Genomic DNA, 12,008 nt, shown 5'->3' with positions numbered 1-12,008 from the left:
ACTCTTGAGTGCTCGTGAACACGTTTTCTTGCAAAACGAAGATAAAAGGAATCCCGGAAAATGATATACCGTTTGAAAGCTCATTAGGCAAGGAAACTTTTATAAAAAGTGCCAGCACCTAGGTTGGATAATGATCACGTAAGGGCGTAATGAGTTTTCTTAAAAATTTCGATTACTTTTATTTTCCCAGTTTCCGGAGGAAGGTTGAGGCTGTTTGGAGAATAACTTATGCTTCGAAATGGTGTCAATTTTTAGGAAATTTATCTATCTTTCTAACCGTGTCATCAGAATCGAATTCGAACTAAAACTGTCTGAGTAATAACATTTTTATTGCAAAAAAGTAAAGTTGAGTAAGTGACGTCACTCGAGAACAGTGGAAAGTATGAAGTTGGCCAATACGTCATTGAAATCCACTTTAGATGAATTACACACAGTAGATCTATGGACAATACTTACTGGTTCACCCTGTATACTCACATCATTGCAATAACTGAAATTAAGCTGTACATAATATGCAAGATGGTAATTGCCAAGGAGATGATGCACGCAGTCTTCCCCAAGGAGCAAGGCACAGAGCTTTTTTGCAGAGAACCTTAACTCGAAAAAAAAAATACTTCTTAAAGAAAATAATAATAATAGTAATAATATAAGGGAAGGGATTAGCTATGAGGTTAGAGTTTTGGATTCCCACACGGAGGACACGGGTTCGAATCCTTCTGCTGGCCCATAGATTTCCCCTTCCTAGGAGCTGCTTCCAGCTCACTGTCTAGTAATCGACAGTTCCTCGTTGATTGTAACGAGGGAACGTTTTCGGGAGGCCGGCAGTGCGGCAATGACTTCATATGTTGACACTCTAAAGAATCTAATAATTAATTATAAAAATACCATCAATACAAAAAATAAAATAAATAAAAAATAATAGTTCCATATTAGGTAACGATTTTGTTTTGTTAATTAGGTATAAAATGTATGTATTTTCTGTGGGTGATATGAACTTAGGAATGGCTGAGGGTTGGCAAAAAGCCTACGCCTCGGCGAGCCAGAGAGGGTATTGTGGCACCCACTAATTAGGGCACCTCCTGCAGGCCGGCTTGTTTGACTAGACCTGAGAGTCTGGTGAAAGGCTCCTGGGCCAAGCATGAAGGCCACTTCTGTTGTGGTGTTCATATTTCATAATAGTATTTAATTAACAAAAATTATATTGAAAACAATAGAATTTTATTAAAAATATAATAATTTCAGTCTTTACTTTTGTTTATTCCTAATTATTAAACAGCATAAAAGAACTTGTCCGGCAACTGTTAACAAGTTTAAAAAAAAACGGAAATAAGTCAATAGAAATGAAGATACGAAGGTCGTTTGAAAAGTCCGTGCAAAGTCAGAGAGATAGCACCACTGGCGCGTATCGAGGTTATGTTTAGTTAGTAGCATCTCTTGGAAGAACACACACCAAGTCTCAGCCAGATCGGTCTATTTCTTTGTGTTTGGCATTCGTTTGAATCGAGGAAGTCGAGTGATTTTCAAAAAATGGACGGAAAAAGAATTTCGTGTGTTGATTAAACACTACTTTACGAAAGGCAAAACGCCTCAGGAGACTAAAGAGAAGCTTGATAAACATTATGGTGACTCTGCACCTTCGATTAGAACAGTTTATAAGTGGTTTCAAAATTTTCGGAGTGGCCATATGGGCACAAGTGACGCTGAACGTTCTGGACGCCCTGTTGAGGTTACTACTCCAGAAATCATTGATAAAATCCATGATATGGTGATGGATGACAGAAGAGTGCAGGTGCGTGAGATTGCTAGTGCTGTGGGCATCTCGAATGAACAGGTACATAATATTTTGCATCAACATTTGGACATGACAAAGCTATCCGCAAGATGGGTGCCGCGATTGCTCACGCTTGACCAAAAACGAAATCGTGTGAAGTGTTGCAAGGACGGTTTGTAGTTGTTCCAGAAGAATCCGCATGACTTTAAGCGTCGTTTCGTCACTGTGGATGAAACATGGATACATCACTACACTCCTGAGACCAAAGAACAATCTAAACAATGGGTTACCAAGGGGGAATCTGCGCCAAAAAAAGGCGAAGACCGTTCCTTCGGCCGGAAAGATTATGGCGACTGTCTTTTGGGATTCGCAAGGAATAATCCTCATCGACTATCTGGAAAAGGGTAAAACTATTACAGGTGCATATTATTATCGTTATTGGACCGTTTGAAAACCGAGCTGCAAGAAAAACGCCCACGATTGGCCCACAAAAAAGTCCTTTTCCATCACGACAACGCACCAGCTCACACCTCAGCAGTTCTGGTCGCAAAATTAATGGAAATAGGGTTCCAACTCGTTTCACATCCCCCCTATTCTCCAGACTTGGCTCCCTCGGACTACTATTTGTTCCCCAATATGAAGAAATGGCTGGCGGGTAAAAGATTTTATTCAAACGAGGAGGTGATTGCAGAAACGAATGGCTATTTTTCAGACTTGGACAAATCCTATTATTCGGAAGGGATCAACAAACTATAACAGCGTTGGACGAAGTGTATAAGCCTAAAAGGAGACTATGTTGAAAAATAAAAAAGGTTTACCCCAAAAAATTAAGTAGTTTTTATTTTTGCACGGACTTTTCAAACGACCCTCGTATTTTATGGCCGTTCTCGCTGCCCCAGAGTTCGTCACTGAAAGGTGATTAGCATCTAGAGTGAAGAGCATTAGCGTACAAATACGGAAACAAATTTTGTTTCAGTAGGTCAGCATTTTACAAATTTACTATACAGACAAAGATGGAGGGCCAGAAGTTTATCATCAACTCGAGCACTTCTGGATGTTGCATTAGCGCAATAAAGAGACGCTTTAATTTCTATTGCACCTATGGCAACGTATGGTACAAAATACCTAAGCAAAAGTGCTGTCAATTTTATACGTATCAAATGATGCTAAAACAATTTCAATATTTAGGATCCCTTAAAATCTGTAATGAGACTTAAATATTTTAGTTTAATTACCTGATCCTCATATAGGCATAATTTGAATTTTTTAAATTAATTTTTCCCAGAGCTTTTTCACCAGGTACCATGAATAAATAGTGATTTTTTGCCCAAAATTGTTTACCGGTCACTGTCTCAATTCATTGTCTTTTCAAAATTATTCTTTGATGTTGTTCTGTACTTGAAATGGGGATTTATGTTTTAATAATATTTTTAATATTTAAATTGTTTCAAAAATGCCTCCCAAAATGTCAATGTGCATCAATTTATGCATTCGTAATAAACTCTTTTTATTCTACTATATTTTTGACAATAACAACTGCAAGAGAGAAATTTGTTACACCAAGCGGTGCTCTGAAGGAAATTAGTGACCAAAATAAGGTCTTTCTGGTTTGGGTACCTGGTCATTCAGGGCATAAGGGAAACGAAGTGGCAGATTTATTGGCCCGGGAAGGCTCTGCGGGACACTTCGTTGCTCCGGAACCCTGTTTTGGGGGTTTAGAAGTGCGTTAAGTCTGCGGCCATTAACTTATGGATCAATATGGATATTGATCACTTTATGTGGCAGGAGGTTTCCAATTTTTTTGGTAATTAAACGCAACTCTCTCAAAATTACCAAATAATTATTAAACCTTCTTGTTTGTAACAGATGTAAAATTAATTTTTACCAATTTTGTGTATACTTGAGAACATCTAAAGCTCTTAACATTTGATGTTTCTTAGAAATATCACTCGGAAAACGACTTATTTCCCGATATTAAGAGAAATACTAACTTTACTGCCTTAACAATATTTTTAGTAGAAAGGGGATGAAAAAATACATAGAAATGACCTATATGTACGAGTATATGAAAATGGGGGTCAACTGCAAACCTTCACTTTTGATCGCGCGTCAGCCGCGTATGCCGGCAGGAATCTAAAATCAAGTCACATATTCTGAAACTAGAGGTGACGGGCAACAAATCTTTCCTCTACCATTTTTTGCTCAGATCAACCGTTTAAGCATGAAATGCATTTGAGCCGTCTTAAAATGAACACCCTGTATATGCACTTACGTACACATGCATGTGCGCCAAGAGGCGTGATTGGAGTGAACGTCGACCATCCAGTGATGGAAGCCGTTAGATCGCCACGTTGGTAAGCTTACATAGCAACCATCCTAGGAGGTCGGCGTTATGTATTAAGATGGTCGCGTGGCCACAGCTGCTTTAGCCTACGTTGTGGATTTGAAGGAAGAGTTCTGATAGACATGTTGTGGATCAGGGAGACTGTGTAGATTTGAGTGGAGTTTTGTGTAGCGAGATTGGGCTATATCAGAGACGATATAGTATAATTGGAGACGTAGAAGAGAGCGTTAACTATTGTTCTAAGAATTTTTGATTGCAAGGTTTGAAGTCGGTTGATCGATTTTTTGACGCTTCCGTAGAGGTGTATTCCGTATGTTCATATTGGGGCAAGTAGGTCAGTAAGAAGTACCTAGAAACACTTCTTATAAAATCTAAGGAGCCAGCAGCTGGATTCGAACCTGTGATCTCCGCGTTGAAAACCAGTATTTGCTAAACACTCAGCTAATCCCTTCCTCTAATATTCTATGCATTTTTTATTGCAGCTATTTACTAGAAAAAGGCGCAGTGATTTTCTTTAAAGTTTGAACATACATCGTAGATGTATTTACCACTTTTCTTAAAACACTTCTACGGAACAGTTATTCTGAAGACGAAGGAGTTGATGTTAGCCTCTTCATCAAATATACGTATATCTCAGACTATTGTGTAAAGTTGGTGTTTACAGACTTAATGAGGCTAAATTTTAGCTGCCCTTGTGTCGGAGATCTATAATAGGGATTATTCTTGTTCTTTGATTCTGTGACTCTTTTTTGTTTACATTAATTCGGAACAAATTTGGAGCAAAGACAAAACAAAACATATACGTATTATTCACAACACAATTTCAGAAACCATAGGTACATCTCAAAAAACTAAGTACAGGAATGAAATGAAGGTAGAAGTCATAGTGTTTTACGCAGTATGCACTTTCAAATAGTTACCTAGATTATACACTAGTAAGTAATTAAGTAACAAAAGGGCATTTAATTAACTAAACTGTATTTAATATAAATGTACCTTAATATATTTATTACTAAAACATTGTTATCTGAGAATTAAATGTGTAACGGACCTAATCCTTGAACTGGTAAGTTAGTTAAAGTCTGTATAACAGCGTTGTAGTGCTGTTTGTAACATCTGCAGCTGATAAACTTCCACTAGCCTCCTGCGGCCAACATTTTAATGAAAATTTAAATTATTCTAGCAAAATAGCCATACAGATATAGTTTTTGTAGGCAATAATGTTATAGTAGTTCAATTAATATTTTCACAAATCGATTAACTTTTAATATAATTTCTATTTATTAACTTTGTTTTGATGTGTGTTACTTAGAACAACGCAAGCAATTGTGCAATGAAGTGGCTTATTCTCAAAACTGCCAGGGCAAGCTTTGGAAAAAACCGGAAAAGGATTCTTCTAGGTCGACCCTTCCTAAACTAATCCTCAAGGATTAGGATTGTAAAGGAATGGAGCTTTTCTTTATGAGACAAGAATTACAAGATGGAGTGGAAAGCGAATCTTATCTGTTTGAAATTAATGAACTCGCCTTTTTTTTTTGCTCTTAAATGTCACGATGTTAGATCGGTGAGAAGTTTTCAGTTAAGAGGGTACAGTGATGAAACAAGGTACCCGAGATCATGAACGAGTTTCGCTGAAAATGATGCCAATCGCAAGATTTACCTATTTCAATCTCTACATGAAGAGAACTATCAGAACTAGAAAGAAGAGAATCTTTATAAATCAGGCCACCATAAAAGAAGACCCCCTATATCATGTATTACGATTTAAAATTTGTATGAAAAGTAACAAAAATAGTTCCAAGATTTTGAAATAAAAATAACAAAGTTAGCCTAATTTTCTAGGCCATGTTTAGAGTGGTTCGTGCATGTTTATTAACGTAATAATCCTCAACTCTCTTCATAACAACTCCACCGCCAATCAGTTTCAATGATTTCATCCAATCAGATGCTTATTACAAAGCTTTGATTTCATTCCTAATATTCGTTTAACATTACAAATATTATTAGAATTTCTTTATTCTACTAATTCAATTATGGTAAAATAATTCAACTAAATACCAGATCTGGCGCAAAACCTTTTCTTAAATAATTATTTTGAGCAGGAGATAAGCTCTTGCGTTGTCTCTATTACACACTAGCGCTGGTGTAATTACTATGGAAACAAGGAAGTCATTTGTCCTCCTTACAATTACAGGATCTGTCTTAGCCGTCGGTAACCTACAAAGTCACCTTCAAATCCTTGAAGCTTTGTTATGCCCAAAGAAGATTGAGATTAACGTGGAGAAATCCAAATACGAGTACATGGTGTGCCCCCTAAACAAAAAAATCTCCCTCCTATTTAACTTAACATCACGTTAAATCTTTCGGCCTTTACCTGGACAAACGACTAACATGTACTCTTATACTTTATTAAAACGGATGGACTGCAAAAACAGATACAGAATATTGAAAACACTATTTTCCAAACGCTCTAAACTGACTCTAATGAACAAAAGAAAAAAATATACAATACCTTACTCGCTCCTGTATGGACACACGGACGGGACAGCCAAACAAACTAATCTCACCCGAATACAAACCCTTCAATCCCGAATCCTAAGAACCTCAGTAAACACCCCCATTTTATATCTCCAACCTCACCCTTCCCTCTGCCGCGCAAACTTAGCCCAATCCTGCTACTTAACAGCCCAAGACAATCCTCTAATCTGCTCTCTTTCATCCAGAACAATTCCGGACTAACCCACCTCGCAGACTCCGGCGTCGGTCATCCAGTGATAATTCAACTAGATATTGTCGATCGTCCTAGAATGGCTGACATGTCTGCAGTAACAGCTGCAGACTATCATAGGTTGATCGACGTTCATGTAACCATATTAACGGGTGCATATGTCTGTATGATGTGTTATACATGTATCTATATTGTTACTTATGATCATTTTCGCTTGTTGCACCATTGTATGCAGATGCAAAATAAATAAACCTAAAAAATAAAACTTACGTATGTTGTCGGTAGAAGAAGAAGTTATATTCTAAAATAAGTGTTGTTAGTACGAATTATTCTAATATAGTCCAAACAAAACACAGCTCTAAGTATACAATTCCCCCTGAACTACTTCAAAACGACTTCACAAAAAATGTTCAACCCAAAGCCTATTGCGCAGGTATTATGTCCAAACTAAAATGAAACCCTTCGTCTAACACGTATAAAGTTGCAGACACATCGAATAAGCTGATCTGTACTCTGGCACTTTTAGTGAACTAAACTTCTTCCAATTCTAAATCTAAAGTTTCGGGGACAATATTTCAAATTGTAGTAAAATATCAGATGCATGAAAACAATGTACAAACTAAAAAGATATCATTGGGACAGATTTATTTTAATGAACAGTTAATAATGTAATGCGTATTCGGGTCGACTGATTTAATTGGAGTTTTGCTAGTATATTTAATGATTATCCATATTACATAGGTGTCGAAGACATAAATAACCCTGAAAAGACACTTTAGAGAAAAGCCTGCCCCCACTCTTTCCAAAAAGTGTCTGGAAATGGATTTCCTTGAAAAAAATAATACTAGCAATTATTCAATGCTATTAGTGTAGCAAGTTCAAAGAAAATGAGTCCATAAAGCAGAAAAATTGATTGAGTGAGTGATTAATTGATTGAACGTACGTTCGGTTGGTTGATTTTGACCAAAAAATGTACGGTTCCTTGTAGCGTTGATGGTGCATAAATCAAATTTGAAGCCTATGCAATATTTTTCCTGTTTTTTTGGTGGATCTTCGCAAATCCGGTACCAATTTGTAAAAAAAAACAACTACTTTTACGAACTCAAGGCAGTTCCAAACGGATTTATCTGGTTAATATCTTTACGTTTGGAGTAGCAACTGTAGAAAGAAGGTTTCGAACTTAATGTGAGCTGGAGGCAACGAGACGTGACTGAGTCTGTTTCCATGTGGCTAGCTTATGGGGTAAAATATTTTTAGATTAGGTTAAATTAGAGAGTGATAATGATTTGTAAACAAATACCTGGTGTTCGCTCAATAGTTTGATCGGAGCGAGCATTTCTTATAACTTTTGTTTACCTTTATTCTATAAGAAAGAAACATTAAAAGAATGATATGGCAGCTCCATATTTAAAGAGACGGAATTTACGCCCAAAAAATGTAAGCACAATATCATGCTTATGCAAGGCAATATTCTCTATTTTGGTTTTGCAAAGAAATGTTTATCTGAGGAAAGATGAGATTTGGAGAGAGGAAGACTTTAATAACAAAGCAACAATAAATTGCAAGAAAGCGCGCATGATCATACATTTAGAAATAACAATGGAATCGACAATAGAATTTTGGAAAGTCCAAGTGGAAACTAACTAGATTGTATTGCACTGGTACGTTTTTTCATAATCAAATCCAACTAAATCATTAATTTTTTTCTAGAATATTAGATAAACCGTTCAATTGGTCCAAATATATTAAAATGACTTTCAAAAATGATTTAAATTTCATCATCATCATTGTCTTTATTTATAAATGTTACATACAATATATATAAAAAACAAAAAACCGTTCCGTCGGTGGATCCGAAGTGAACCTGTGCTTTTGTAGATTTAATAATCGTTTACAGAATTAAATTTAAAATAATAGTTCAGAAAATTGATGCCAGAATGATAAATTACCATGAAATTAAGGGGTAACCACAAAAAGCGCAATAGAAAACAATATATTCAGAATTGCGCTGGGTAAATAAAAACAAAGTACTCAAATCATCCTAAACTTCAATTATAATCGTTTTATTCTTCACACGTTTTTAGACATAAAGCGAATATTATAAAAAAAATTATTAAGATATAATAACAACTATTTTCGGAGAACATGGTAGGCCACCAACTTCTAAATAAAGTTCGAGCAAGTTTGTGGAAATTAAAATCAGCGCTTTCTAATTTCATCAGTCTCTTAAAAGAAAGAAATTAGCTTTACAGATTTACTGAAACTAAACTTTTACAAAGTTAAAAAATAAACTTCTTGTAAAATGATATAAAACTTTCAAAAAAGAGAGAGAGAGAGAAATAAACTATCCGTTAGCAATTATGGTGAAACTAAAGACTTTTAAAAGTCATAAAATTTTATCGCTGAGCACTTAGTTAAATTGGTCGTTAAAGTTCATCAAGTAAAGCACAAAATGAATATTACCAAAATTTAAGCACCATCAATCAAGGATCTGTGACATTTAAAAAATTTTACAACATTTTAAAATGTTAATTTTTTTAAAAATTAATTTCTCATTTACATTATTATCATATTTAGTAAATAAAACGAAACATCAATCGACTTGATGATACTACTTTCAAAATTTAAGTTATTTAAAATAAATAGCTATTACAAGAAACGGTTGAAAATATTTAATATAATATTAAAGTGGTTTGTACAAGTAAGCTGGTCGCGCAACAACCGACTAACTTCACTTGAAGGTGCTATTTGTTTATTTTGTTAGTCTATAATTGTTATAAATTATTAAAAAACAATAGAGATCAACTAAAACTTTACATAATATCTATGGGATTTTAAGTAAACGCTAGATCAAAAATATTCTAGGGAATTTTTATTTCAGCAAACACTAAATCGGCAACAAAATAAATCGATCAGTTTTGAGTATCTCAGATAATGTCCTTGAACGTAAATTTCAATGTAAATAAAAAAATAAATTAAATGAAATTAAAGAAAAGAAAAGACAAAACTAAATTTTCTTGAATAGTAATTATTTAAAAGTAGAAATGTTATAAGAACAACTTATAAGTACAATTTTCTTTAAATATTTGTTTTCCTAAAAGCAAAGAAGAAAGCGCTGGTTTTTTTGAAAATATAGAAAATCTAGACAACAGAATTTTCCGCATCTAAATTACAACAAATATTAAGTAGTAAATAAGAAATTAATTTTCTTAGGACTTTCAATTTGTTTATCATACAAAGTTGTATTTTAAAATGGACTATTATGTTTTGGTAAAAAGCCAATGCCCCCCCCAAAAAAATTATGTTTTGGTTGTTTAACAATAAAAAATGTTTATTTGTGGTTGTAATAAAAATAATTCAGGTTTCAGTTTGATTACCTATAGTTATGCGTTGAGTTGGATTTAAAGATAAAGAGTAATTTCACACGATTTTTTGGAATGAATTAAAAAATGATGCAGCTTTTAATAAACTAAACCAATTACAGCTTAAGTTAACCCCCGAAAATTACCAACATGTAATAATAAATATTTATTTAAGTGCAAATTAAATATTTAAATTTTAATCAAACATCTGAAAGAACTAGGTCAATTAATGTACTTAAAGTTGAAAGAAGATATTTTTTTCTAAATGAAATGGGGGAAAATTAATTAATTTGCGGACTAATTATCTCCTAAATTGTTAATTTTAATTGAAATAATTAATTTTACAGTAACTTTTTTTTTGTTACTGAAAAATATAATCAAGAAATACAAGTTATTATTATTTCTTTTCTTTTCAAGGTTCCACCTTTAGGTCTAATTCTTTATCTTACTAATAACCATTGTCATGTTTTACTTTACATAACCTCATAAATATTTATAACCTTCTGCGATGCTGCGTTATTTGATAAAGAATAACTTTCTAATGAAATGTCATTGTTACAGTGATTTGTAACGTCGTTGCTTTGCTATTTAGTAAATAATAAGTGGCAACAATTTAAAAAAAAATTAATGTTCCTTATGCTCTAAATGATGAAATAATGATTTCTACTTTTCAGCTTAGTACTTCCAATGTTATGCTGAGATGTTTAAGATAAAAAAAAAAAAACTGTACCAACCTAATGGTATCTTATCCGTTGTTGTTGATGCGTTGGTAAATTTAAATACGTGAATAAAATTAGCAACGATGAAGAGTAAGCCCACGATGGGCACGGAAAAACCACCTACCGACATCACACTGCAATAGCTACTACTTACTAGGGGTGGGTTGGCAGCGCAGCACCGGTCCAGGGATGCTGCTCTCCCGTGACGTCACTAGTCACGTGACTAACCCAACCTCCTTCAGAGCGATCGCCACCCCCAGTGGGGTTGGTCGGTCGCCATACACAGCCACCCTCAAAAAACTACCCTCCGCCTCTGCCGCCCACACACACACACACACACACTCACTGAGCAACACTACCTCAAGAAATATGTCCATCCCGGCGTCTTCTTCACTCACTCACCACCCATAGCGGAACAATTCCCTACCAATCCTACTATAAACTTTGAATTATTAATATTTCGATGAATTTGTTATTCGCTCTCTATAAAATTTACACTAATCAGTTCCGCCGACTGCTGGTCTAACCTTATTCTCCCTAATTTAGATATCTCATATTCTAGGCCGCTGATAACATAAACGCTCTTCAAAGTCAAAAAAAAAAAAATAAAAACTATAAATAAATAAACTAGAAATAGTAAAAAGTTGAATGCAAAACAAATTTTTACGCGCTAGCTTTACTTTGTCATACCTTATTTATGGAGCACTAGACGTGCAGCCATGGCCTAAAGCATATTTATGAGCTATAAAAAAAATATTGATAAAGCCAAAGACGGACATCTCCAGCCCACAGAGCGTAGATGTGTTTCACAGTAGTGGTCATATAAAAAGAAAAAAAAAAATTTATATTCAATTTTACAACTGTACTACTCAAAAACTAATATATATTCTACATAACTAAGCTACATAAAAACGGAAGAAATAACAAAAATAGCCTCTGTTGCCAATACCAAAGAGCGCTCACATATTTGTGTCATATAAATAAAACTATAACGATTTTCCCTTATTTCGTAGTTTTGTATTGCCTTCAACTTTCTCCTATATTTCACACCATTCTAGAGCCATCTTATATCTACAGAAAGTAA

The 12,008-nt window shown here is 34.6% G+C and overlaps 1 protein-coding gene across 2 annotated transcripts in view; it reads right to left on the bottom strand.

Moving 5' to 3' along the window:
• Positions 1 to 11,730, bottom strand: part of LOC141449260 (glutamate receptor 1-like) — a 950,852-nt gene extending 939,122 nt beyond the window's left edge. For both annotated transcript variants that reach the window (XR_012455423.1, XM_074118495.1), the window contains exon 1: positions 10,940 to 11,730. Coding sequence is in view for 1 of the 2 variants with exons in the window: in XM_074118495.1 (XP_073974596.1) it covers positions 10,940 to 11,054 (115 nt within the window). In the remaining variant the exon portion in view is untranslated. The remainder of the gene's footprint in view (positions 1 to 10,939) is intronic.
• Positions 11,731 to 12,008: the final 278 nt, after the last annotated feature.

The sequence above is a fragment of the Rhodnius prolixus genome, unplaced genomic scaffold, assembly GCF_049639745.1.
Source record: "Rhodnius prolixus isolate KJV_2025 unplaced genomic scaffold, Rpr scaffold_2, whole genome shotgun sequence".
Taxonomy (NCBI): domain Eukaryota; kingdom Metazoa; phylum Arthropoda; class Insecta; order Hemiptera; family Reduviidae; genus Rhodnius; species Rhodnius prolixus.
This window is presented reverse-complemented; position numbering and strand designations above follow the sequence as displayed.